The sequence below is a fragment of the Cygnus atratus genome, chromosome 33, assembly GCF_013377495.2.
Source record: "Cygnus atratus isolate AKBS03 ecotype Queensland, Australia chromosome 33, CAtr_DNAZoo_HiC_assembly, whole genome shotgun sequence".
Lineage (NCBI taxonomy): Eukaryota > Metazoa > Chordata > Aves > Anseriformes > Anatidae > Cygnus > Cygnus atratus.
The window spans coordinates 626,796-654,560 of record NC_066394.1 but is presented as its reverse complement, the minus strand read 5'-3'; the positions used below and the strand labels follow the sequence as shown (position 1 = coordinate 654,560).

General features: G+C 58.4%; 2 protein-coding genes across 21 annotated transcripts in view; both read right to left on the bottom strand.

The window, feature by feature from the left end:
• Positions 1-27,765, bottom strand: part of LOC118260323 (zinc finger protein 420-like) — a 337,064-nt gene that overhangs the window by 136,796 nt on the left and 172,503 nt on the right. The window lies entirely within an intron of this gene.
• Positions 482-27,630, bottom strand: LOC118260306 (butyrophilin subfamily 1 member A1-like). 20 transcript variants are annotated; one of them, XM_050716070.1, is made up of 16 exons: positions 27,386-27,630; positions 26,630-26,977; positions 25,721-26,002; positions 25,486-25,590; positions 25,140-25,160; positions 24,584-24,604; positions 24,448-24,468; positions 24,329-24,349; positions 24,198-24,218; positions 23,953-23,973; positions 23,434-23,454; positions 22,887-22,907; positions 22,758-22,778; positions 22,567-22,599; positions 15,292-15,418; positions 7,548-7,750 (listed from the first exon to the last, which is right to left on the bottom strand). In XM_050716070.1, coding segments are annotated over exons 1-16 (1,185 nt in total). In that variant the 5' UTR covers positions 27,486-27,630; the 3' UTR covers positions 7,548-7,749. The 20 variants fall into 20 exon arrangements, with proteins under 20 accessions (XP_050572022.1, XP_050572024.1, XP_035426382.1 ...); XM_050716069.1 differs by lacking the exon at positions 7,548-7,750 and adding an exon at positions 14,511-14,806; XM_050716071.1 differs by lacking the exon at positions 7,548-7,750 and adding an exon at positions 14,536-14,557.

Below are 27,765 nucleotides of genomic sequence, written 5' to 3'. Positions count from 1 at the left end.
GGGCCAAGCGTGCCCTGAGGTGCCTCAGGCACGGCACTGCTGGCCAGCCGAGGGAAGGGATCGTCCCGCTCTGCTGGGCCTGCTGTGGCCTCGCCTCGAGCACTGCATTCAGCTGTGGGCAGCACAGCATACAAAGGGCATGAAACTGTGCGAGAGCCTCCAAGGGAGGGCCACGAGGACGGCGAAGGCTCTGCAGGGCAAGGGGTGTGAGGAGCGGCTGAAGGCGCTTGGCTTGTTGAGCCCAGAGCAGAGGAGATGCAGGGGAGGCCTCGCGGCAGCCCACAGCTTCCTGATGAGGGGAGCGGAGGGGCAGGCGCCAGTCTCTGCTCTCTGGGGCCAGCGACAGGGCCCGAGGGAATGGCATGGAGCTGCCACAGGGGAGGCTGAGGCACTGAGGAGACGGTCTGCTGCAAGACGCCTTCCCAGGCAGCAAAGCCTCAGGACAGAAAGCACCCAGGAAATGCCACTGCCAGACTCCATCTTCCTGTGCAAAACTTTATTTGCCACAGTCCTGCTGCTGCTGTGCCTTGATGTGCTCCAGATGAGGGAACAAAGAGCCCCCACAAGCTGCTCATGCTCAGCACCAGGCACAGAGCAAAGATCAACCCCAAACTAGGAGGCAAAGGTGGCCTGCAATGGCCGGCAGCACACGGTGACCACATCCCTTGCACTGGGGTCTGCAAGCAGTGCAAGCAGAGGGGAGAGGAGCGTGGAGAGCTGCTGCAGCCCCTGTGCTGCCCGCTGGGGCTCAGAGGCAGGGTGAGACCCGCGGGTGCCAGCAGGGCTTGTGCCCCAGCACAGGAGCCATGTGCAGGGCAGAGCCCAGGGGCTGCAAGGGGCCCGGCCCCTGCTTGCAGCATCCCAGCCCTCCTCCAGCAGCAGGGAGGAACACGGGGCAGCCCCTGGCCCCACTGCCCCTCATTCCTGTGCTGCTCCTGCAGGACCAAGGAGAGGTGATGCAGGAGTGGCTGGAGAAGGGCAGGAGCCCGTCAGAGCTGGGGACAGGGTCTACAGGGTGCTGTCCCTCAGGCACAGCTGAATTCCCGACGTTTCCAGCAAAAACCAGGGGCGGATGCTCTCCCCATTGAAGGAGGCTGCCGTGAAAGTGAAGATCTCCACCCCGTTGTCAGCGCTGATAAAAGACACCTGCCCCTGGGTACAGTCCAGACAGACCCAGATCCTCGTGGGGACAGGGGACAGGGACAAGGGGGTGGGAGGAGATGTGAGAGACGTGAGCTGCCCCTCATCATACTCCACAGCCCAGATCCCTTCTCCAGGGCTCATGTCGATCTCCCCCTTCCTCTTCACAGATGCCCTGGCCACCCCCACAGCCCACCAAGAATACTTCAGCCACGCCCCCTCCCCCTCCACCAGCCAGCAGTGCCTCCCCTCTCTGAACTCCTCATGGCCCAGCACGCAGCACCAATAGTCAAATCTCTCTGGTGTGTCAGGAACCTGCTGCTTTTGAGTTTCCCGTCTCACACTCCTGTTGTCCTGAGACAGGACAAGCTGGGGATGAGCCGTGTGCGGATCCAGGGTCACCTTCACTGCAGGGACAGAAGGAGCCAGGCCATCAGGGGCAGAGCTCAGCCCTGGGCAGGCTTTCCCCAGCTCGGGGCCAGGAGCTGCCCCACGGGGCACGAGATGGGGCATCTCTCAGCTCCTGAACATGCCCCTGCAAGGGCAGGTAAAGCACCGCAGAGGGCAACCCAGTGCACACCTACCTCTATTTTGAGGCAGCAGAAACCTTCTCCATGCTGGAAGGAGAGGGGAGAGCTGGTCACAGCCCACAGCCAGTGCCCAGTGGGTGTGGGCAGGGTGAGGATCCAGCCCTGGGCTGCTCTGTCCCAGCTGCACACCCCCCCCTGCACATTGCCTTGGTGTTTCCCTGGGGCCCAAGCACTGGGACACTCACCCAACTCTGCAGCTTGTTTCTCTGAAAAGGAAAGCAAAAGTAATGCATGATCGGAGGGGAGAGTTGCTCAGCCCATGGTAGACCCTGACCACATCCCATGACTGGAAAAATACTGCCTTGCTCGGAGGTGGGACCAAAGAAATAGTCATTGTGGCCCATCTTTGTACAATGCCCTTGTAAGTGGAACAGTAAGGACAGACACTTGTGCGGCTTTTACGGCTGTGTCACCGAAGCCATTAAGGAAGTGAAGAACGGATTGTTGGAGAATGTCCCTGTCCCGGAAGTGTCAGTGCAGTGCGTGGCTTCCCTACATCTCACTCCCCATCCGCACCTTGATCCCCGTTCCTTTCAGCCATCCCGGCCGTGTCCCGTGCCCAGGGCAGCCCCAGCCCCAGCACTCCCCACTCTCCCGTCAGGCTCCAGCTGCTCCTCCAGCACCCCCGAGCCACCAGCACACAAGCCCCCAGAGCCCACCCAGCCCATTCCCTCCCCCAGGGACACCACTTCCCCAGGGGGATGTGGGCAGGGACTGCAAGGACTCACCCAGCTCTCGGCTCTGTGCCGCTGAAAAGCAAAGGCGGAGGAACAGGAGGTCAGCAGAGCAGCTTGGTTGCTCGGTGGGAACATCTGCAGGGGGTCTGGGCCTTCCCACCAGCCCCACGCTGCAGCCATGCTCCCTGGCCTCCCACCCAAGGCCCCTTGCCTTCTCCCCTGCCTTCGTTGCCCAAGGCAGAGGCCCAAGAGGATCCTAAGACCTTTGGGGTCCCCAGGAGAACATTCCCTTTCTCCTCCTACGCACCTCCCTGGGCCAGGGCTCAGCCCTGCTCCAGATCCACTCAGGTTCCGGCAGAACACCTCCCTGCGCTCCATCCCTGTGCTGCCAGCTTACCTTTCTTTCGAAATAGATAAACACCGAGGCCAATGGACACAGCCAAAAGCACGAGGACCGGAGCCAGAGCCACCTTCCAGGGCTGGGCGTTGTGGAAGAACGGAGCTGAGAAAAGGCACCAGGAAAAGAGCTGCATTTCCATGCCCGTGGATGGAAAAGCAAGACCCAGACTTCTCCTGGCTCAGGACAAGTGTAGGGGCCAGGAACACCTCACCCTGGCTGTGCAATTTGTACCTGCGATGTGCAGGGACGATTCCTGCTCCTGCTGGAGGCGGCTGCTCCTGACCACACAGGACAAGGGCCCCTCCACGCTCCCGGTCACGATGACGGCGCCTTCGATTTCAAAGAGCCCCTCCTGGTCCTGGGAGTGTGTCTGGGACACCGAGGGCAGATGCTGCCCGCGAGCATCCCTCCACAGCAGCTGCGGCAGCGGGTACCAGCCGGCCGATCTGCACAGCACCCGGACGCCTCCGGCCTCGTAGCCCCCCAGGGAGAGGTGGGGATCAGCGCCTGTGGCTGGGGGAAGAGCCCGTGGCTGGGGCTTGACTTGGGGAGGGATTCAGTTCCAAGGCAAAGACCCCATCTTCTCCCATGCCAGACACAGCCCAGACCAGCCATGGCCCCAGGGGCTCAAATACCAGGCGCTCCATGCACCCACCCTCACCCAGAAACCACCCCGTCTTGTGCCGGACCCAGAGAGCAGGGCTGCACAATGCCAGTAGCCCCAAATTGCCCAGAAAACCCAGGTATCGAGCTCCAGCACCTCCAGGCAGCATCTCAGCACCAAGCCATGCTGGTTGAAGAAGCCCCAAGACTTCCTGACAACCTCTCAGGTCTCCCCCAGCACACAAAGCAAAAGTAAAGCAGATGTCCGGCTGCTCAGAGGACTCTGTGATTCTCCCTGTGTGGTGTTTGGTCCCATTGCTGACACAGCTGAAGGAGCTGCTCAGCAGCCTGTGCCCAGTGCCCTCACAATATTATGATTATTGTCTTCAAGGATACCAGTGAAAACTGACAAAAATATCCATGGAGCTCTCTCCCCAAATATTACCTCCACATCCATGGGCATGCTCCATGCTGTGAAAGAGCTGAAACATTAAAAGGACACGTAAACTCTCCCCTGGAAGCATCACCCCAGCCACTAACCTGACACCTTCAGCTCCACAATAGCTTCATCATAAGCACCAGCACCTTCCACAGTGCAGACGTACTGGCCATCATCAGAGGGTCTCAGGTCCACGATTCGCAAGTCCAGGCTTCCAGCAGAGAGACCATCTCTGGCCAACTCTGTCCTCCCGACATATGCCCCCATCTGCTCTCCGTACAGGTCCTCTCCATTGCGGTAGTGGTGCACTGTCTCAGAGAACTCACCCCGGATCCACCTGACCTCCAAGGTGCGAGCATCCCGCTGAGGGTACAAGTGGCAGGGCAGCACGACATCCTGCCCCACGGTGGCAGTGACCGAGTGGCCTGGTCCCTCCACTCTGAGCTGGGCTGGGCAATGGAGAAGGGCACAGAGAGGCGGTGAGATTTTGTCATTGTAAATTTAGGGGCAGTGAGTGGCAAAGGGCGAGCTGTGCGTGAGTTGGCGCGTGCTGCGTCCCCCGTGTCCCATGGGAAACCACTGGGGAAACAGGAGAGGGAGAGGGAAGATGTGCAGGAGAAGGAGGTGTGCTGGGAGTGGGAGCCCTCTCTGCAGCATTCGGGCATGTGAAGAAGAGCCAGAAAGGGCAGACAAGGCAGCACCCGTACTGCGTGAAAGAACCAAAGTGAAAGCGAAACCCAGTGGGGCCGAGGTGTTGGCTCAGATCCCCACTGCTCCACGGCAGCACGTCTGCCAGGCCCAGGAGGGAGAGCCCCCAGCAGCCCCGCAGGATCCTACCTGAGCCCAGCCGGAGGAGGAGCAGAGTGACGAGGGAAGTCAGGAGGCCCCTGGCATGGCTGGTGAGGCTGGGGCGGCCGCAGCCCCAGGGGAGCACCATCTGAGAGAGAGGTCCCTCAGGTGGCAGGTGCCCCCCAGGGGTTCTTCTTGAAGGGAGCCCCACCGAGAGAGAGGTCCTTCACAGCACCCAGCAGAGCTGCAGAAAGCACAAGGCTACACCCAACTTCCCCAACCTTTGCCCACTTCCTGGCTGCAATAACCCTCTGGGAGGAGCTCTGCCTCTAGGGCAATGTCTGGGGAGCTCTGCAGGGCTGGCACCACCACCCCATCATAGCTGGGTGCCCAGTCCACCGCTTTCAGCAAGCACGAGGGGCTTGTCCCCAGCAGGGGCCTCTCCAGGCCTCCAGGGAAATCCACTGTCTGAGCTTATTCATCTCCACCCATCTAAGGAGGAATCAAACAGTGAGCACTGGGTCAATGTGGAGAGATGGCAGTGAAGAGCTGAGCACGATCGGAGGCTGCAGGGAATGGGGCACAGCTGGGTGCCGAGCCCAGAGCTGCCACCCTTTGACCAGGGTGCTGAAGGCAAAGTGCCAGCGCCGCTCCCGGCTCCAGTAAAGCAGCCGTGGCAGAAGGTTGTCTCAGACGGTCAGGGACTTTCTTCTAGAGCTTAGGTGGATAAGGAAAGTTTTTCTGTTTGCTCTAAGTGAGGTCAGGCAATATGGAAGGACTACAGAGGTACTGTTTGCTTTTGTAGGGAGAAAATTCATATGGCCAAAGCTCAATTTGAGTTGAAGCTGGACAGTACTGAGGGGCAATAAGAAGGATTTTTTTTATACTCTCTTAACAGCAAAAGTAGGATGAGAGAAAACATTGGTCTGTTACTTGATGGGGATGGTCAAACAGGGTCATCGACTTCACTGAAATGTTTAATGTTTTCTTTGCCTGGGTCCCCCAGGCAAATCTGGGTCCCCCGCCGGTGGCAGCTCCCCCCAGACCTCCATCTCCTGCATGGGCTCCTCTCCACGGGCTGCAGCTCTGGCCCGGGGCCTGCTCCTGCTGCGGGGGCTCTCCATGGGCTGCAGCCTCCTCCAGGCCACATCCACCTGCTCCACTGGGGGCTCCTCCACATGCTGCAGCATGGAGATCTGCTCCATGTGGGACCCATGGGCTGCAGGGGGACAGCCTGCTTCACCAGGGGCCTCTCCACAGGCCATGGGGGAACTGCTGCTGCGTGCCTGGAGCACCTCCTGCCCTCCTGCTGCACTGACCTTGGGGTCTGCAGGGCTGGTTCTCACTCCTCGCTCTCCCAGCTGCTGTTGTGCAGCAGTTTTTTCCACATTTCTTAAATATGCCCTCACAGAGGCACAAATAACATCGCTTAGTGGCTCGGCTCTGGGCAGCAGTGTGTCCTTTTGGAGCGAGCTGAAACTGGCCCTTATGTAACATGGGGCAGCTTCTGGATTCTTCTCACAGAAGCAACCCCCTGCTACCAAAACCTTGCCACGTAAATCCAACACATCATGAAATCTCTATAACTGAATTTTAAATATAATGAGGAATCTGGAGAGGTCCCAGTGACTGGAAGCTGCCAAACATTGCCCCAGTTTCAGAGAAGGGCAGCAAAGAAGACCTTGGGAATTACAGGTCTGTCAGTCTCATGGCAGTGCCTGGTAAAGTTACGGAGATTGCTCTGGGAGTGAGTGAAAAACACCTGAGGGACAATGCGGTCACTGGTCACAGCAGACATGGGTTCGTGAGGGGAAGCTCGTGTTCAACAAACTTAATTTGAATTTTTTGATAAGGTCAGTCTCCCATTTGACCGAGGGGGCCAGTTGAAGTGATCTTTTTGGATTTCAGTAAAGATTATGACATGTTTTCTGACAGTATCCATCTGGACCGAATGTCCATCACAGAGCCAGACAAATGCACAATACGATGGGTGAACAATTGGCTGAGGGTTCAGGCTCTGAGGGTTCTGGTAAAAGGGGCGACATCAGGCTGGCGGCCAGTCATGAGTGGGGCTCTGCAGGGCTCCATTTTGGGGCCAGGTCTCTTCAGTGGTCCCATGGATTACCTGGATGCGGGACTTCAGAGAAACCTGAGTGAGTTTGTGGCTGACACTGAACGGGGAGGAGCTGCTGACTCCCTTGAGGCTGGAGAGGCCTTGCAGAGGGATCTGGCCAAAGGGGAGAGCTGAGCAGCCACCGCCTGCAGGAAGTTTAACAAGAGCAAGTGCTGGGCCCTGTCCCTGGGCAGGGGCAGCCCCGGCTGTACGTAGAGCGTGGGGGGCGAGAGGCTGGAGAGCAGCCCCCAGAACGGGAGCTGGGGGTTGTGGCCGACGGCAAGTTGGATGTGAGGCAGCAGCGGGCCTTGGCAGCACAAAGGGCCAAGCGTGCCCTGGGGTGCCTCAGGCACGGCACTGCTGGCCGGCCGAGGGAAGGGATTGTCCCTCTCTGCTCGGCCTGCTGCGGCTTCTTCTCAAGCATTGCATGCAGCTGTGGGCAGTACAGCATATGAAGGGCGTGAAACTGTGCGAGAGCCTCCAAGGGAGGGCTACGAGGACGGCAAAGGCTCTGCAGGGCAAGGCGTGTGAGGAGCGGCTGAAGGCGCTTGGCTTGTTGAGCCCAGAGCAGAGGAGACGCAGGGGAGGCCTCGCGGCAGCCCACAGCTTCCTGATGAGGGGAGCGGAGGGGCAGGTGCCGGTCTCTGCTCTCTGGGGCCAGCGACAGGGCCCGAGGGAATGGCATGGAGCTTCCAAAGGGGAGGCTGAGGCACTGAGGAGATGGTCTGCTGCAAGACGCCTTCCCAGGCAGCAAAGCCTCAGAACAGAAAGCACCCAGGAAATGCCACTGCCAGACTCCATCTTCCTGTACAAAACTTTATTTGCCGCAGTGCTGCTGCTGCTGTGCCTTGATGTGCTCCAGAGGAGGGAACAAAGAGCCCCCACAGGCTGCTCATGCTCAGCACCAGGCACAGAGCACAGATCAACCCCAAACTAGGAGGCAAAGGTGGCCTGCAATGGCCGGCAGCACACGGTGACCACATCCCTTGCACTGGGGGTCTGCAAGCAGTGCAAGCAGAGGGGAGAGGAGCGTGGAGAGCTGCTGCAGCCCCTGTGCTGCCCGCTGGGGCTCAGAGGCAGGGTGAGACCCGCGGGTGCCAGCAGGGCTTGTGTCCCAGCACTGGAACCCTGTACAGGGCAGAGCCCAGGGGCTGCAAGGGGCCTGGCCCCTGCTTGCAGCATCCCAGCCCTCCTCCAGTAGCAGGGAAGGAACACGGGGCAGCCCCTGGTCCCACTGCCCCTCATTCCTGTGCTGCTCCTGCAGGACCAAGGAGAGGTGATGCAGGAGTGGCTGGAGAAGGGCAGGAGCCTGTCAGAGCTGGGGACAGGGTCTACAGGGTGCTGTCCCTCAGGCACAGCTGAATTCCCCGTGTCTCCAGACGGAACCATGGGCGGATGCTCTCCCCATTGAAGGAGGCTGCCGTGAAAGTGAAGATCTCGACCCCGTTGTCAGCGCTGATAAAAGACACCTGCTGCTGGGTACAGTCGAGACAGACCCAGATCCTCGTGGGGACAGGGGACAGGGACAAGGGGGTGCGAGGAGATGTGAGAGACATGAGCTGCCCCTCATTGAACTGCACAGCCCAGATCCCTTCTTCAGGGCTCATGTCGATCCACCCCTTCCTCTTCACAGATGTCCTGGCCACCCCCATAGCCCACCACAAATACTTTCCCTTCTTCCCCTCCACCACCACCAACCAGCAGTGCCTCCCCTCTCTGAACTCCTCACGGCCCAGCATGCAGCACTGATTGTCAAATCTCTCCGGTGTGTCAGACACCTGCTGCTTTTGAGTTTCCCATCTCACACTGCTGTTGTCCTGAGACAGGACAAGCTGGGGATGAGCCGTGTGCGGATCCAGGGTCACCTTCACTGCAGGGACAGAAGGAGCCAGGTCATCAGGGGCAGAGCTCAGCCCTGGGCAGGCTTTCCCCAGCTCGGGGCCAGGAGCTGCCCCACGGGGCAGGAGATGGGGCACCTCTTGGCTCCTGAACATGCCCCAGCAAGGGCAGGAGAAGCACCGCAGAGGGCAACCCAGTGCACACCTACCTCTCTTATGAGACAGCAGACCCCTTCTCCATGCTAGAAGTAGAGAGGAGAGCTGGTCACAGCCCATGGCTGGTGCCCAGTGGGTGTGGGCAGGGTGAGGGTCCAGCCCTGGGCTGCTCTGTCCCAGCTGCCCACCCTCCCCTGCACATTGCCTTGGAGTTGTCATGCAGCCCAAGAATGGGGACACTCACCCAGCTCTGCAGCTTGCTTCTCTGAAAAGGAAAGCGAAAGTAATGCATGATCGGAGGGGAGAGTTGCTCAGCCCATGGTAGACCCTGAACACATCCCATGACTGGGAAAATACTGCCTTGCTCGGAGGTGGGACCAAAGAAATAGTCATTGTGGCCCATCTTTGTACAATGCTCTTGTAAGTGGAACAGTAAGGACAGACACTTGTGCAGCTTTTACGGCTGTGTCACCGAAGCCATTAAGGAAGTGAAGAACGGATTGTTGGAGAATGTCCCTGTCCCGGAAGTGTCAGTGCAGTGCGTGGCCTCCCTACATCTCACTCCCCATCCACACCTTGATCCCCGTTCCTTTCAGCCATCCCGGCCGTGTCCCGTGCCCAGGGCAGCCCCAGCCCCAGCACTCCCCACTCCCCCGTCAGCCTCCAGCTGCTCCTCCAGCACCCCCGAGCCACCAGCACACAAGCCCCCACAGCCCACCCAGACCATTCCCTCCCACAGGGACGCCACTTCACCAGGGGCTGGGGGCAGGGACTGCAAGGACTCACCCAGCTCTCGGCTCTGTGCCACTGAAAAGCAAAGGTGGAGGAACAGGAGGTCAGCAGAGCAGCTTGGTTGCTCGGTGGGAACATCTGCAGGGGGTCTGGGCCTTCCCACCAGCCCCACGCTGCAGCCATGCTCCCTGGCCTCCCACCCAAAGCCCCTTGCCTTCTCCCCTGCCTTTGTTGCCCAAGGCAGAGGCCCAAGAGAATCCCAATGCCTTTGGGGTCCCCTGGAGAACATTCCCTTCCTCCTCCTATGCACCTCCCTGGGCCAGGGCTCAGCCCTGCTCCAGATCCACTCAGGTCCCTGCAGAACACCTCCCTCCGCTCCATCCCTGCGCTGCCAGCTTACCTTTCTTTCGAAAGAGATAAACACCGAGGCCAATGGACACAGCCAAAAGCACGAGGACCAGAGCCAGAGCCACTATCCAGGGCTGGGCGTTGTGGAAGAAGGGAGCTGAGAAAAGGCACCAGGAAAAGGGCTGTGTTACATGCCCATGGATGGAAAAGGAAAACCCGGACTTCTCCTGGCTCAGGACAAGTGCAGGGGCCAGGAACACCTCACCCTGGCTGTGGTATTTGTACCTGCGATGTGCAGGGACGATTCCCGCTCCTGCTGGATGCGGCTGCTCCTGACCACGCAGGACAAGGGCCCCTCCACGCTCCCAGTCACGATGACGGCGCCTTCGATTTCAAAGAGCCCCTCCTGGTCCTGGGAATGTGTCTGGGAGACCGAGGGCAGGTGCTGCCCATGAGCATCCCTCCACAGCAGCTGCGGCAGCGGGTACCAGCCGGCCGATCGACACAGCACCCGGACGCCTCCGGCCTCGTAGCCCCCCAGGGAGAGGTGGGGGTCAGCACCTGTGGCTGGGGGAAGAGCCCGTGGCTGGGGCTTGACTTGGGGAGGGATTCAGTTCCAAGGCAAAGACCCCATCTGCTCCCATGCCAGACACAGCCCAGCACAGCCATGGCCCCAGGGGCTCAGGGTCCGGGTGCTCCATGCACCCACCCTCACCCCAAACCACCCCGTCTTGTGCCAGAATCAGAGATCAGGGCTGCACAATGCCAGTAACCCCAAATCACCCTGAAAACCCAGGTGCTGAGCTTCAGCACCTCCAGGCAGCATCTTGGCACCAAGCTGTTCTGGTTGAAGAAGCCCCAAGACTTCCTGACAACATCTGAGATCTCCCCCAGCACACAAAGCACAAGTAAAGCAGACGTCCAGCAGCTCAGAGGACTCTGTGATTCTCCCTGTGTGGTGTTTGGTCCCATTGCTGACCCAGCTGAAGGAGCTGCTCAGCAGCCTGTGCCCAGTGCCCTCACAATATTATGATTATTGTCTTCAAGGACACCAGTGAAAAGTGACAAAAATATCCATGGAGCTCTCTCCCCAGATATTACCTCCACATCCATGGGCATGCTCCATGCTGTGAAACAGCTGAAACATTAAAAGGACACGTAAACTCTCCCCTGGAAGCATCACCCCAGCCACTAACCTGACACCTCCAGCTCCACAATGGCTTCGTTATAAGCATCTTCCACAGTGCAGACATACTGGCCATCATCAGAGGGTCTCAGCCCCGTGATTCGCAAGTCCAGGCTTCCAGCAGAGAGACCATCTCTGGCCAACTCTGTCCTCCCGACATATGCCCCCATCTGCTCCCTGTACAGGTCCTCTCCATTGCGGTAGTGGTGCACTGTCTCAGATAAGCTGTGCCGAATCCACCTGACCTCCAAGGTGCGAGCATCCCGTTGAGGGGACAAGTGGCAGGGCAGCACGACATCCTGCCCCACGGTGGCAGTGACCGAGTGGCCTGGTCCCACCACTCTGAGCTGGGCTGGGCAGTGGAGAAGGGCACAGAGAGGCGGTGAGATTTTGCCATCATAAATTTAGGGGCAGTGATTGACAAAGGGCGAGCTGTGTGAGAGTTGGTGCGTGCTGCGTCCCCCATGTCCCATGGGAAACCACTGGGGAAACAGGAGAGGGAGAGGGAGGATGTGCAGGAGAAGGAGGTGTGCTGGGAGTGGGAGCCCTCTCTGCAGCATTTGGGCAGGCAAAGAAGGGACATAAAAGGCTATTAATATAAGGCAGATTTAATGTAAACCTTAATATAAGGCGTGTATTGCATGGAAAAAAAAAAGAAAAAGAAAAAAGAGCGAGAGAGAGGGAAAGTAAAAGTGAAACCCAGCGTGAGCTGAGCTATGGGCTCAGGTTCCCCCAGCCCCACGGCCTGTCCCCTGCCCCACAGCAGCATGTCAGCCAGGCCCAGGGAGGAGAGCCCCCAGCAGCCCCACAGGATCCTACCTGAGCCCAGGCGGAGGAGGAGCAGAGTGACAAGGGAAGTCAGGAGGTCCCTGGCATGGCCGGTGAGGCTGGGGCGGCTGCAGCCCCAGGGGAGCCCCATCTGAGAGAGAGGTCCCCCAGGGGGTAGGGGGCCCCCCAGGGATTCTTCTCCAAGGGAGTCCGACCAAAAGAGAGAGGTCCCTCACAGCACCCAGCCGAGCTGCAGAAAGCACAGGGCTATGCGGAACTTCCTCAACCTTTGCCCAGTTCCTGGCTGCAATAACCCTCTGGGAGGAGCTCTGGCCCTGGGGCAATGTCCGGGGAGTTCTGCAGGGCTGGCACCACCACCCCATCATAGCTGGGTGCCCAGCCCAGGGCCTTCAGGAAGCACAAGGGGCTTGTCCCCAGCAGGGACCTCTCCAGACCTCCAGGGAAAGCCAGTGTCTGAGCTCCTTCATCTCCACCCATCTAAGGAGAAGTCAAACAGTGAGCAATGGGTCAATGTGGAGAGATGGCAGTGAAGAGCTGAGCATGGTCGGAGGCTTCAGGGAATGGGGCACAGCTGGGTGCCGAGCCCAGAGCTGCCACCCTTTGCGCAGGGTGCTGAAGGCAAAGTGCCAGCCTCAGTCACTGCTCCAGTAAAGGAGCCGTGGCAGAACGTTGTCTCAGATGGGCAGGGACCTTCTTCTAGAGCTTAGGTGGATAAGGAAAGTTTCTGTTTGCTGGAAGTGAGATCAGGCAATATGGAAGGACTACAGTGATGCTGTTTGCTTTTGTAGGGAGAAAATTCATATGGCCAAAGCTCAATCTGAGTTGAGGCTGGACATGAGGGGCAATAAAATGGATTTTTTTTAAAACTCTCTTAACAGCAGAAGTAGGATGAGAGAAAACATTGGTCTGCTACTTGTTGGGGATGGTCAAACAGGGTCATCGACTTCACAGAGATGTTTAATGCTTTCTTTGCCTTTGTCTTCAACACTGATGCTGGGCTGTGGGACCCCAGGTGCCCTTAGCTGTAGGACAGTGACTGCAGGAACAATAAACTCCCAACAAACCCCGAGTTTGTGTGGGATTTGCTGCTCCAGATGGATGCATACAAGACTATAGGGCCTGATGGGATTCATCCCAGAGTACTAAGAGAACTGGCTGCTGTCATCATGTGTGGTGGTTTTACTCAGGTGGGCAGCTGAGCTTCACTACAACCGCTCTCTCACTCCCCCTCCTCAAAGGGAAAAGGGGAGAAAATGCAATGAAAAGGGTTCAAGGATTGAAATAAGGACCAGGAGATCACACAGTAATTATCATCATGGGCAAACTGACTAACCATAGGAAGATTAAAGGAATTTACTAGCTATTACTAACAAGCCAGAAAAGTGAGAAACAAAGAAAACAAACCAGAGATACCTTCCCCTCATCCACCCCCACCCTCTTCCACCTCCTCTCCCCAAGTGGCGCAGGGGAACGGGACAATGGGGTTTACAGTCAGTCTACAGCACTTTGTCTCTGCTGCTCCTTCACGGTCACTCTCTTCCCCTGCTCCAATGTGGGGTCATAGAATCATAGAATATCCCGAGTTGGAAGGGACCCACGAGGATCAATGAGTCCAACTGCTGGCACCACACAGGTCTACCCAAAAATTCAGACTGTATGAATAAGAGCCCTGTCCAAATGCTTCTTGGGGGACATGGTCAAGGGTGACAAGGATTCTGCTCACTCCTCTTCTCCTCCCCACAGGTTACACTCCCCTCCCTAGAGACAACTACCCCGCAGGTAATGGTATCCCCATCCCCTTCCCCATCGGTGAGGGCCAGATCACCCCATCTCTCATCCTGTGTGTGTCCCCCTTCCCCAGGCAGCATCTGAGGACCCCCAGACAGACGCCTCCTGGCACGGGTGGCTCCCAGCTGGCCCCATCTCAGACCTGATGCTGCGGTGCTGAGAATAAAGATGCTCCACAAGCCCCGCTGGCGTCTCTGCAGAGTTCTTGGTAGAGGGCAGGGGCTCATGGGGCTCCTACGGTGTCCCAACAAGTGGAGAGGGTGGGTGGGGGACATGGCATGGGACCCCAAAGGGCCAAGCGTGCCCTGGGGTGCCTCAGGCACGGCACTGCTGGCCGGCCGAGGGAAGGGATCTTCCTGCTCTGCTCGGCCTGGTGCGGCCTCGCCTCGAGCACTGCGTGCAGCTGTGGGCACCACAGCAGACGAAGGGCATGAAACTGTGCGAGAGCCTCCAAGGGAGGGCCACGAGGACGGCGAAGGCTCTTCAGGGCAAGGGGTGTGAGGAGCGGCTGAAGGCGCTTGGCTTGTTGAGCCCAGAGCAGAGGAGACCCAGGGGAGGCCTCGCGGTGGCCCACAGCTTCCTGATGAGGGGAGCGGAGGGGCAGGCGCCGGTCTCTGCTCTCTGGGGCCAGCGACAGGGCCCGAGGGAACGGCATGGAGCTGCCACAGGGGAGGCTCAGGCACTGAGGAGACGGTCTGCTGCAAGACACCTTCCCAGGCAGAAAAGCCTCAGGACAGAAAGCACCCAGGAAATGCCACTGCCAGACTCCATCTTCCTGTGCAAAACTTTATTTGCCGCAGGTCTGCTGCTGCTGTGCCTTGATGTGCTCCAGAGGAGGGAACAAAGAGCCCCCACAGGCTGCTCATGCTCAGCACCAGGCACAGAGCAAAGATCAACCCCAAACTAGGAGGCAAAGGTGGCCTGCAATGGCCGGCAGCACACGGTGACCACATCCCTTGCACTGGGGGTCTGCAAGCAGAGGGGAGAGGAGCGTGGAGAGCTGCTGCAGCCCCTGTGCTGCCTGCTGGGGCTCAGAGGCAGGCTGAGACCCGCGGGTGCCAGCAGGGCTTGTGTCCCAGCACAGGAGCCACGTGCAGGGTAGAGCCCAAGGGCTGCAAGGGGCCTTGCCCCTGCTTGCAGCATCCAAGCCCTCCTCCAGCAGCAGGGACGAGCGCGTGGCAGCCCCTGGCCCCATTGCCCCTCATTCCTGTGCTGCTCCTGCAGGATCAAGGAGAGGTGATGCAGGAGTGGCTGGAGAAGGGCAGGAGCCCCCCAGGGCTGGGGACAGGGTCTGGGGGGTGCTGTCCCTCAGGCACAGCTGAATTCCCTGTGTCCTCAGCCAGAACCAGGGGCGGATGCTCTCCCCATTGAAGGAAGCTGCTGTAAAAGTGAAGATCTCCACCCCGTTGTCAGCGTTGATAAAAGACACCTGCTGCTGGGTACAGTCCAGACAGACCCAGATCCTCGTGGGGACAGGGGACAGGGACAAGGGGGTGCGAGGAGATGTGAGAGACATGAGCTGTCCTTCTTTGTACTGCACAGCCCAGATTCCTCCTTCAGTGCACCTTTTGAAATACCCCTTCCTCTTCACAGATGCCCTGGCCACCCCCACAGCCCACGAAGAATACTTTCCCCTCTCCCCCTCCACGTCCACTTCCCAGAAGTGTCTCCCCTCTCTGAACTCCTCATGGCCCAGCACGCACCACCGATTGTCAAATCTCTCTGGTGTGTCAGGAACCTGCTGCCATTCCCTTTCCCATCGCACACTGCTGTTGTCCTGAGACAGGACAAGCAGGGGATGAGCCGTGTGTGGATCCAGGGTCACCTTCACTGCAGGGACAGAAGGAGCCAGGGCATCAGGGGCAGAGCTCAGCCCTGGGCAGGCTTTCCCCAGCTCGGGGCCAGGAGGTGCCCCACGGGGCACGAGATGGGGCATCTCTTGGCTCCTGAACATGCCCCAGCAAGGGCAGGAGAAGCACCACAGAGGGCAACCCAATGCACACCTACCTTGATTATGAGACAGCAGAAGCCTTCTCCATGCTGGAATGAGAGGGGAGAGCTGGTCACAGCCCATGGCTGGTGCCCAGTGGGTGTGGGCAGGGTGAGGGTCCAGCCCTGGTCTGCTCTGTCCCAGCTGCCCACCCTCCCCTGCACATTGCCTTGGCTTTGTCATACAACCCAAGAATGGGGACACTCACCCAGCTCTGCAGCTTGTTCCACTGGAAAAGGAAGAGAAAAGCAAGACATGATGAGAAGGGGAGCTGCTCAGCCCATGGCTGCTGCCATGGAAAGATGCCAAGTCTCTGGGTTTATGAAGGGAGTCTTACCCATCTTTGCATCTTTTCTCACTGGAAAAGGAAAGCAAAAACGATGCGTGATCAGAGAGGAGTGCTTCAAATTCCATGACTAATTCCATGGCTAGACCCCAAATTTCTTTGCCCTGGTGGGAGGGCACAGACAGTCCTGCTCTCAGACTGGGAGGGACCAGACTAACAGGGAGCAAGACCCAGCTTTGAGCAAGGCTCGTGCTCGTGGAGCAGTAAGGACAGACACTTGTGCAGCTCTCTGCACCGTGCCACCAAAACACAAGTGGAAGTGAATGGGGATGGGTGGAGGACGTCCCTGTCCCAGAAGCGTCAGTGCAGAGCGGGGCAGCCCCACAGCTCGCTCCCCGTCCCCACCTTGATCCCCGTTCCTTTCAGCCATCCCGGCCGTGTCCCGTGCCCAGGGCAGCCCCAGCCCCAGCACTCCCCACTCCCCCGTCAGCCTCCAGCTGCTCCTCCAGCACCCCCGAGCCACCAGCACACAAGCCCCCACAGCCCACCCAGCCCAGTCCCTCCCACAGGGACGCCACTTCCCCAGGGGCTGGGGGCAGGGACTGCAAGGACTCACCCAGCTCTCGGCTCTGTGCCGCTGAAAAGCAAAGGTGGAGGAACAGGAGGTCAGCAGAGCAGCTTGGTTGCTCGGTGGGAACATCTGCAGGGGGTCTGGGCCTTCCCTCCAACCCCACGCTGCAGCCATGCTCCCCGTCCTCCCACCCAAGGCCCCTTGCCTTCTCCCCTGCCTTCGTTGCCCAAGGCACAGGCCCAAGAGGATCCTAAGGCCTTTGGGATCCCCAGGAGAACATTCCCTTCCTCCTCCTACGCACCTCCCTGGGCCAGGGCTCAGCCCTGCTCCAGACCCACGCGGGTCCCTGCAGAACACCTGCGCTCCATCCCTGTGCTGCCAGCTTACCTTTCTTCAGAAAGAGATAAACACCGAGGCCAATGGACACAGCCAAAATCATGAGGACCAGGGCCAGAGCCACCATCCAGGGCTGGGCGTTGTGGAAGAAGGGAGCTGAGAAAAGGCACCAGGAAAAGGGCTGTGTTACATGCCCATGGTTGGAAAAGCAAGACCCAGACTTCTCCTGGCTCAGGACAAGTGCAGGGGCCAGGAACACCTCACCCTGGCTGTGCTATTTGTACCTGCGATGTGCAGGGAATATTTCCACTCCTGCTGGAGGTGGCTGGTCCTGACCACGCAGGACAAGGGCCCCTCCATGCTCCCCGTCATGATGACAGCGCCTTCGATTTCAAAGAGCCCCTCCTGGTCCTGGGAATGTGACTGGGAGACCGAGGGCAGATGCTGTCCATGAGCATCCCTCCACAGCAGCTGCGGCAGCGGGTACCAGCCGGCTGATCTGCACAGCACCCGGACGCCTCCGGCCTCGTAGCCCCCCAGGGAGAGGTGGGGGTCAGTGCCTGTGGCTGGGGGAAGAGCCCGTGGCTGGGGCTTGACTTGGGGAGGGATTCAGTTCCAAGGCAAAGACCCCATCTTCTCCCATGCCAGACACAGCCCAGCCCAGCCACGGCCCCAGGGGCTCAGGGACTGGGCACTCCACGCACACTCCCTCAGCCCAAACCACCCCAGCTGGTGCCAGACCCAGAGAGCAGGGCTGCACAATGCCAGTAACCCCAAGTTGCCCGTAAACCCAGCTGCTGAGCTCCAGCACCTCCAGGCAGCGTCTTGGCATCAAGTCGTGCTGGTCCAAGAAGCCCTGAGACTTTCAGACAATATCGCAGGTCTCCCCCAGCACACAAAGCAAAAATAAAGCAGACATCCAGCTGCTCAGAGGACTGCGATTCTCCCTGTGTGGTGTTTGGTCCCATTGCTGACACAGCTGAAGGAGCTGCTCGGCAGCCTGTGCCCAGTGCCCTCACAATATTATGATTATTGTCTTCAAGGATACCAGTGAAAACTGACAAAAATATCCATGGAGCTCTCTCCCCAAATATTACCTCCACATCCATGGGCATGCTCCATGCTGTGAAAGAGCTGAAACATTAAAAGGACACGTAAACTCTCCCCTGGAAGCATCACCCCAGCCACTAACCTGACACCTTCAGCTCCACAATGTCTTCATCATAAGCATCAGCATCTTCCACAGTGCAGATATACCGGCCATCATCAGAGGGTCTCAGCCCAGTGATTCGCAAGTCCAGGCTTCCAGCAGAGAGACCATCTCTGGCCAACTCTGTCCTCCCGACATATGCCCACATCTGCTCCTCATACAGGTTCTCTCCATTGCGGTAGTGGTGCACTGTCTCAGAGATGTGGTCCCGGATCCACCTGACCTCCAAGGTGCGAGCATCCCGTCGAGGGGACAAGTGGCAGGGCAGCACGATATCCTGCCCCACGGTGGCAGTGACAGGGTGGCCTGGTCCCACCACTCTGAGCTGGGCTGGGCAATGGAGAAGGGCACAGAGAGGTGGTGAGATTTTGCCATCATAAATTTAGCGGCAGTGAGTGACAAAGGGCGAGCTGTGCGTGAGTTGGTGCGTGCTGTGTCCCCCGTGTCCCATGGGAAACCACTGGGGAAACAGGAGAGGGAGAGGGAGGATGTGCAGGAGAAGGAGGTGTGCTGGGAGTGGGAGCCCTCTCTGCAGCATTCGGGCAGGCGAATAAGGGACATAAAAGGCTATTAATATAAGGCAGATTTAATATAAACCTTAATATAAGGCGTGTATTGCATGGAAAAAAAAAAAAAAGAAAAAAAAAAGAAAAAAGAAAAGAGAGAGAGAGAGGGAAAGTAAAAGTGAAACCCAGCGTGAGCCGAGCTGTGGGCTCGGGTTCCCCCCTGTCCCATGGCCACTCCCCTGCCCCACAGCAGCACGTCTGCCAGGCCCAGGGCGGAGAGCCCCCAGCAGCCCCACAGGATCCTACCTGAGCCCAGGCGGAGGAAGAGCAGAGTGACGAGGGAAGTCAGGAGGCCCCTGGCATGGCCGGTGAGGCTGGGGCGGCTGCAGCCCCAGGGGAGCCCCATCTGAGAGAGAGGTCCCTCAGGGGGCAGGGGGCCCCCCAGGGCTTCTTCTCCAAGGGAGTCCGACCAAAAGAGAGAGGTCCCTCACAGCACCCAGCAGAGCTGCAGAAAGCACAAGGCTACACCCAACTTCCCCAACCTTTGCCCAGTTCCTGGTTGCATTAACCCTCTGGGAGGAGCTCTGCCGCTGGGGCAATGTCTGGGGAGCTCTGCAGGGCTGGCACCACCACCCCATCATAGCTGGGTGCCCAGCCCAGGGCCTTCAGGAAGCACAAGGGGCTTGTCCCCAGCAGGGACCACTCCAGACCTCCAGGGAAATCCACTGCCTGAGCTCGTTCATCTCCACCCATCTAAGGAGGAATCAAACAGTGAGCACTGGGACAATGTGGAGAGATGGCAGTGAAGAGCTGAGCACGATCGGAGGCTGCAGGGAATGGGGCACAGCTGGGTGCCGAGCCCGGAGCTGCCACCCTTTGCGCAGGGTGCTGAAGGCAAAGTGCCAGCCTCGGTCACTGCTCCAGTAAAGGAGCCGTGGCAGAACGTTGTCTCACATGGGCAGGGACCTTTCTCTAGAGCTTACGCGGATAAGGAAAGTTTCTGTTTGCTGGAAGTGAGATCAGGCAATATGGAAGGACTACAGTGATGCTGTTTGCTTTTGTAGGGAGAAAATTCGTATGGCCAAAGCTCAATCTGAGTTGAGGCTGGACATGAGGGGCAATAAAATGGATTTTTTTTAAAACTATCTTAACAGCAGAAGTAGTATGAGAGAAAACATTTGTCTGCTACTTGTTGGGGATGGTCAAACAGGGTCATCGACTTCACAGAGATGTTTAATGCTTTCTTTGCCTTTGTCTTCAACACTGATGCTGGGCTGTGGGACCCCAGGTGCCCTTAGCTGTAGGACAGTGACTGCAGGAACAATAAACTCCCAACAAACCCCGAGTTTGTGTGGGATTTGCTGCTCCAGATGGATGCATACAAGACTATAGGGCCTGATGGGATTCATCCCAGAGTACTAAGAGAACTGGCTGCTGTCATCATGTGTGGTGGTTTTACTCAGGTGGGCAGCTGAGCTTCACTACAACCGCTCTCTCACTCCCCCTCCTCAAAGGGAAAAGGGGAGAAAATGCAATGAAAAGGGTTCAAGGATTGAAATAAGGACCAGCAGATCACACAGTAATTATCATCATGGGCAAACTGACTAACCATAGGAAGATTAAAGGAATTTACTAGCTATTACTAACAAGCCAGAAAAGTGAGAAACAAAGAAAACAAACCAGAGATACCTTCCCCTCATCCACCCCCACCCTCTTCCACCTCCTCTCCCCAAGTGGCGCAGGGGAACGGGACAATGGGGTTTGCAGTCAGTCTACAGCACTTTGTCTCTGCTGCTCCTTCACGGTCACTCTCTTCCCCTGCTCCAATGTGGGGTCATAGAATCATAGAATATCCCGAGTTGGAAGGGACCCACGAGGATCAATGAGTCCAACTGCTGGCACCACACAGGTCTACCCAGAAATTCAGACCGTATGAATAAGAGCCCTGTCCAAATGCTTCTTGGGGGACATGGTCAAGGGTGACAAGGATTCTGCTCACTCGTCTTCTCCTCCCCACAGGTTACACTCCCCTCCCTAGAGACAACTACCCCGCAGGTAACGGTGTCCCCATCCCCCTCACCATCGGTGAGGGCCGAATCACCCCATCTCTCATCCTGTGTGTGTCCCCCTTCCCCAGGCAGCATCTAAGGACCCCCAGACAGACACCTCCTGGCACGGGTGGCTCCCAGCTGGCCCCATCTCAGACCCGATGCTGCGGTGCTGAGAATAAAGATGGTCCACAAGCCCCGCTGGCGTCTCTGCAGAGTTCTGGGGACAGGGCAGAGGCTCACGGGGCTCCTACGGTGTCCCACCAAGTGGAGAGGGTGCACGGGGGACATGGCATGGGACCCCAAAGGGCCAAGCGTGCCCTGGGGTGCCTCAGGCACGGCACTGCTGGCCGGCCGAGGGAAGGGATCTTCCTGCTCTGCTCGGCCTGCTGTGGCCTCGCCTCGAGCACTGCGTGCAGCTGTGGGCAGCACAGCAGACGAAGGGCATGAAACTGTGCGAGAGCCTCCAAGGGAGGGCCACGACGACGGCGAAGGCTCTTCAGGGCAAGGGGTGTGAGGAGCGGCTGAAGGCGCTTGGCTTGTTGAGCCCAGAGCAGAGGAGACCCAGGGGAGGCCTCGCGGTGGCCCACAGCTTCCTGATGAGGGGAGCGGAGGGGCAGGCGCCGGTCTCTGCTCTCTGGGGCCAGCGACAGGGCCCGAGGGAATGGCATGGAGCTGCCACAGGGGAGGCTCAGGCACTGAGGAGACGGTCTGCTGCAAGACACCTTCCCAGGCAGAAAAGCCTCAGGACAGAAAGGACCCAGGAAATGCCACTGCCAGACTCCATCTTCCTGTGCAAAACTTTATTTGCCACAGCCTTGCTGCTGCTGTGCCTTGATGTGCTCCAGAGGAGGGAACAAAGAGCCCCCACAGGCTGCTCATGCTCAGCACCAGGCACCAGGCACAGATCAACCCCAAACTAGGAGGCAAAGGTGGCCTGCAATGGCCGGCAGCACACGGTGACCACATCCCTTGCACTGGGGCCTGCAAGCAGTGCAAGCAGAGGGGAGAGGAGCGTGGAGAGCTGCTGCAGCCCCTGTGCTGCCCGCTGGGGCTCAGAGGCAGGCTGAGACCTGCAGGCGCCAGCAGGGCTTGTGTCCCAGCACAGGAACCATGTGCAGGGCAGAGCCCAAGGGCTGCAAGGGGCCTGGCCCCTGCTTGCAGCATCCCAGCCCTCCTCCAGCAGCAGGGAGGAACACGGGGCTGCCCCTGGCCCCTCTGCTCCTCATTCCTGTGCTGCTCCTGTAGGACCAAGGAGAGGTGATGCAGGAGTGGCTGGAGAAGGGCAGGAGCCCGTCAGAGCTGGGGACAGGGTCTACAAGTTGCTGTCCCTCAGGCACAGCTGAATTCCCCGTTTCTTCAAGAGGAACCAGGGGTGGATGCTCTCCCCATTGAAGGAGGCTGCTGTGAAAGTGAAGATCTCGACCCCATTGTCAGCGTTGATAAAAGACACCTGCCCCTGGGTACAGTCGAGACAGACCCAGATCCTCGTGGGGACAGGGGACAGGGACAAGTGGGTGGGAGGAGATGTGAGAGACTTGAGATGTTCATAATAGTACTCCACAGCCCAGATCCCTTCTCCAGGGCTCATGTCGATCTCCCCCTTCCTCTTCACAGATGCCCTGGCCACCCCCACAGCCCACCAAGAATACTTCAGCCACTCCCCCTCCACCTCCACCACCCAGCAGTGCCTCCCCTCTCTGAACTCCTCACGGCCCAGCACGCAGCAACAAGTGTCAAATCTCTCTGGTGTGTCAGGCACCTGCTGCCATTCAGTTTCCCGTCTCACACTCTTTTGGTCCGGAGACAGGACAAGCATGGGATGAGCTGTGTCCGCATCCAGGGTCACCTTCACTGCAGGGACAGAAGGAGCCAGGGCATCAGGGGCAGAGCTCAGCCCTGGGCAGGCTTTCCCCAGCTCGGGGCCAGGAGCTGCCCCACGGGGCAGGAGATGGGGCACCTCTCGGCTCCTGAACATGCCCCTGCAAGGACAGGAGAAGCACCGCAGAGGGTAACCCAATACACACCTACCTCTATTTTGAGGCAGAAGACACCTTCTCCATGCTGGAATGAGAGGGGAGAGCTGGTCACAGCCCATGGCTGGTGCTCAGTGGGTGTGGACAGGGTGAGGGTCCAGCCCTGGGCTGCTCTGTCCCAGCTGCCCACCCTCCCCTGCACATTGCCTTGGCTTTGTCATACAGCCCAAGAATGGGGACACTCACCCAGCTCTGCAGCTTGTTCCACTGGAAAAGGAAGAGAAAAGCAAGGCATGATGAGAGGGGGAGCTGCTCAGCCCATGGCTGCTGCCATGGAAAGATGCCAAGTGTCTGGGTTTATGCAGGGAGTCTTACCCATCTTTGCATCTTTTCTCACTGGAAAAGGAAAGGAAAAGAAATGCATGTTCAGAGAGGAGTGCTTCAAATTCCATGACTAATTCCATGGCTAGACCCCAAATTTCTTTGTCCTGGTGAGTGGGCACAGACAGTCCTGTCTCAGTCCCAGTCTCAGACTGGGAGGGACCGGACTAACAGGGAGCAAGACCCAGCTTTGAGCAAGACTTGTGCACGTGGAGCAGTAAGGACAGACACTTGTGCAGCTCTCTGCACCGTGCCACCAAAACACAAGTGGAAGTGAATGGGGACGGACGGAGGATGTCCCTGTCCCGGAAGCGTCAGTGCAGAGCGGGGCAGCCCCGCAGCTCGCTCCCCGTCCCCACCTTGATCCCCGTTCCTTTCAGCCACCCCGGCCATGTCCCGTGCCCAGGGCAGCCCCAGCCCCAGCACTCCCCACTCCTCTGTCAGGGTGAGGGGCCAGTCCTGGGCTTCTCTGTCCCAGCTGCCCACCCTCCCCTGCACATCGCCTTGTCGTTCCCTGGGGCCTAAGCACAGGGACACTCACCCAGCTCTGCAGCTTGTTTCTCTGAAAAGGAAAGCAAAAACAATGTGTGATCAGAAGGAAGAGCTGCTCAGCCCATGGCTAGACTTTGAACACATATCATGAGTGGGAAATGGCCGACTTGCACCCAGATTGTGAGAGACCTGACTAACAGTCAGCTAGAACCACCTTTGAGCAAGGCTCGTGCTCGTGGAGCAGTAAGGACAGACACTTGTGCAGCTCTCTGCACCGTGCCACCAAAACACAAGTGGAAGTGAATGGGGACGGGCGGAGGACGTCCCTGTCCCGGAAGCGTCAGTGCAGAGCGGGGCAGCCCCGCAGCTCGCTCCCCGTCCCCACCTTGATCCCCATTTCTTTCAGCCATCCCGGCCCTGTCCCATGCCCAGGGCAGCCCCAGCCCCAGCACTCCCCAGTCCCCCGTTAGGGTGAGGGGCCAGTCCTGGGCTGCTCTGTCCCAGCTGCCCACCCTCCCCTGCACATCGCCTTGGTGTTGCCCTGAAGCCCAAGCACGGGGACACTCACCCAGCTCTGCTGCTTGTTCCTCTGAAAAGGAAAGCAAAAGTAATGCATGATCAGAGGGGAATGTTGCTCAGCTCATGGTAGACCCTGAACACATCCCATGACTAGGAAAATACTGCCTTGCTCCGAGGTGGGACCAGACAAATAGTCATTGTGGCCCATCTTTGTACAATGCTCTTGTAAGTGGAACAGTAAGGACAGACACTTGTGCAGCTCTCTGCACCGTGGCCAAGCTCAGGGACACTCACCCACTTTGGCAGCCAGTTCCGCTGGAAAAGAAAGAGAATAGTAGTGCATGAGGAGGAAGGACAGATTCTCATCAAATGGGTGCTGCAAAGCCAAGGACCTCAATTCCTTCAGATTAGGGTGGGAGACTCACCCAGTCTTGCATCTTTTTCCTCTGGGAAAGAAAAGCATAAAGAATCCATGATAAGAGGGGAAAAATTCTCATCCCATGTCTGGACCCCAAATTCTTTGGGTTTGGGGATGGGGACTCACCGATCTCTGCAGGTTGTTCCTCTGTAAAAGAAAAAGAAAGAGAAAAGTAATGCATGTTCAGAGGGGCAGCTTCTTATCCCATGGCTACTCCTCTGGGAAGACACCAAATGCTTTCTCTTTGGGGAAGGAGACTTACCCAGCTTTGCAACTCTATTCACTGGAAAAGGAAAACAAAAGCATGAGTGATCAAATGTTACAGCTTTTCATCTCAGGGCTGATCCCATTTGAAGACCATGAAGGGTTTAAAGTGGAAAATGACCAACTTACACCTAGATTGGGAGAGACCAGACTAACAGGGAGCAAGACCCAGCTTTGAGCAAGACTTGTGCAAGTGCAGCAGTAAGGACAGACACTTGTGCAGCTCTCTGCACCGTGCCACCAAAACACAAGTGGAAGTGAATGGGGACGGACGGAGGATGTCCCTGTCCCGGAAGCGTCAGTGCAGAGCGGGGCAGACCCACAGCTCACTCCCCATCCCCACCTTGATCCCCGTTCCTTTCAGCCATCCCGGCCGTGTCCCGTGCCCAGGGCAGCCCCAGTTCCAGCACTCCCCACTCCCCTGTCAGGCTCCAGCTGCTCCTCCAGCACCCCCGAGCCACCAGCACACAAGCCCCCACAGCCCACCTAGCCCAGTCCCTCCCACAGGGACACCACTTCCCCAGGGGCTGGGGGCAGGGACTGCAAGGACTCACCCAGCTCTCGGCTCTGTGTTGCTGAAAAGCAAAGGCAGAGGAACAGGAGGTCAGCAGAGCAGCTTGGTTGCTCGGTGGGAACATCTGCAGGGGGTCTGGGCCTTCCCACCAGCCCCACGCTGCAGCCATGCTCCCTGGCCTCCCACCCAAGGCCCCTTGCCTTCTCCCCTGCCTTCGTTGCCCAAGGCACAGGCCCAAGAGGATCCTAAGGCCTTTGGGATCCCCAGGAGAACATTCCCTTCCTCCTCCTACGCACCTCCCTGGGCCAGGGCTCAGCCCCGCTCCAGACCCACGCGGGTCCTGGCAGAACACCTCCCTGCGCTCCATCCCTGTGCTGCCAGCTTACCTTTCTTCAGAAAGAGATAAACACCGAGGCCAATGGACACAGCCAAAAGCATGAGGACCAGAGCCAGAGCCACCATCCAGGGCTGGGCGTTGTGGAAGAAGGGAGCTGAGAAAAGGCACCAGGAAAAGGGCTGCATTTCCATGCCCGTGGATGGAAAAAACAAGACCCAGACTTCTCCCGGCTCAGGACAAGTGCAGGGGCCAGGAACGCCTCACCTTGGCTGTGCTATTTGTACCTGTGATGTGCAGGGACGATTCCCGCTCCTGCTGAATGCGGCTGCTCCTGACCACGCAGGACAAGGGCCCCTCCGCGCTCCTGGTCACGATGACAGTGCCTTCGATTTCAAAGAGCCCCTCCTGGTCCTGGGAATGTGTCTGGGACACTGAGGGCAGATGCTGCCCACGAGCATCCCTCCACAGCAGCTGCGGCAGTGGGTACCAGCCGGCCGATCTGCACAGCACCTGGATGCCTCCGGCCTCGTAGCCCCCCAGGGAGAGGTGGGGGTCAGTGCCTGTGGCTGGGGGAAGAGCCCGGAGCTGGGGCTTGACTTGGGGAGGGATTCAGTTCCAAGGCAAAGACCCCATCTGCTCCCATGCCAGACATAGCCCAACACAGCCATGGCCCCAGGGGCTATTGTTCCAGGTGCTCCATGCACCTACCCTCACCCCAAACCACCCCGTCTTGTGCCGGACCCAGAGAGCAGGGCTGCACAACACCAGTAGCCCCAAATTGCCCTGAAAACCCAGGTGCTGAGCTCCAGCACCTCCAGGCAGCGTCTCGGCACCAAGCCATGCTGGTTCAAGAAGCCCCAAGACTTCCTGACAACGTCTCAGGTCTCCCCCAGCACACAAAGCAAAAGTAAAGCAGATGTCGGGCAGCTCAGAGGACTCTGCAATTCTCCGTGTGATGTTTGGTCCCATTGCTGACACAGCTGAAGGAGCTGCTCAGCAGCCTGTGCCCAGTGCCCTCACAATATTATGATTATTGTCTTCAAGGATACCAGTGAAAACTGACAAAAATATCCATGGAGCTCTCTCCCCAAATATTACCTCCACATCCATGGGCATGCTCCATGCTGTGAAAGAGCTGAAACATTAAAAGGACACGTAAACTCTCCCCTGGAAGCATCACCCCAGCCACTAACCTGACACCTTCAGCTCCACAATGTCTTCATCATAAGCATCAGCATCTTCCACAGTGCAGATATACCGGCCATCATCAGAGGGTCTCAGCCCTGTGATTCGCAAGTCCAGGCTTCCAGCAGAGAGACCATCTCTGGCCAACTCTGTCCTCCCGACATATGCCCCCATCTGCTCCCTGTACAGGTCCTCTCCATTGCGGTAGTGGTGCACTGTCTCAGACATATTGTCCCGGATCCACCTGACCTCCAAGGTGCGAGCATCCCGTCGAGGGGACAAGTGGCAGGGCAGCACGACATCCTGCCCCACGGTGGCAGTGACAGGGTGGCCTGGTCCCTCCACTCTGAGCTGGGCTGGGCAATGGAGAAGGGCACAGAGAGGCGGTGAGATTTTGCCATTGTAAATTTAGTGGCAGTGAGTGACAACGGGCGAGCTGTGCGTGAGTTGCTGCGTTCTGCATCCCCCGTGTCCCATGGGAAACCACTGGGGAAACAGGAGAGGGAGAGGGAGGACGTGCAGGAGAAGGAGGTGTGCTGGGAGTGGGAGCCCTCTCTGCAGCATTCGGGCATGTGAAGAAGAGCCAGAAAGGGCAGACAAGGCAGCACCCGTATTGCGTGAAAGAACCAAAGTGAAAGTGAAACCCAGCGGGGGCCGAGCTATGGGCTCAGGTTCCCCCAGCCCCACGGCCTGTCCCCTGCCCCACAGCAGCATGTCAGCCAGGCCCAGGGGGGAGAGCCCCCAGCAGCCCCACAGGATCCTACCTGAGCCCAGCTGGAGGAGGAGCAGAGTGACAAGGGAAGTCAGGAGGTCCCTGGCATGGCTGGTGAGGCTCGGGTGGCCGCAGCCCCAGGGGAGCCCCATCTGAGAGAGAGGTCCCCCAGGGGGCAGGTGCCCCCCCCCCAGTGTTCTTTTCCAAGGGAACCCCACCGAGAGAGAGGTCCCTCACAGCACCCAGCCCAGCTGCAGGAAGCACAGGGCTACGCCCAGCTTCCCAAGCCTTTTTCCACATCCTGGTTGTAATAATCCTCTAGGAGGAGCTCTGGCCCTGGAGCAGTGGGGAGAAGTGTCTGGGGAGTTCTGCATGCCTAGCAGTGACATGGGGAAGATCCTAAAACTTATCTGAATTGATAGTTAGCTACAT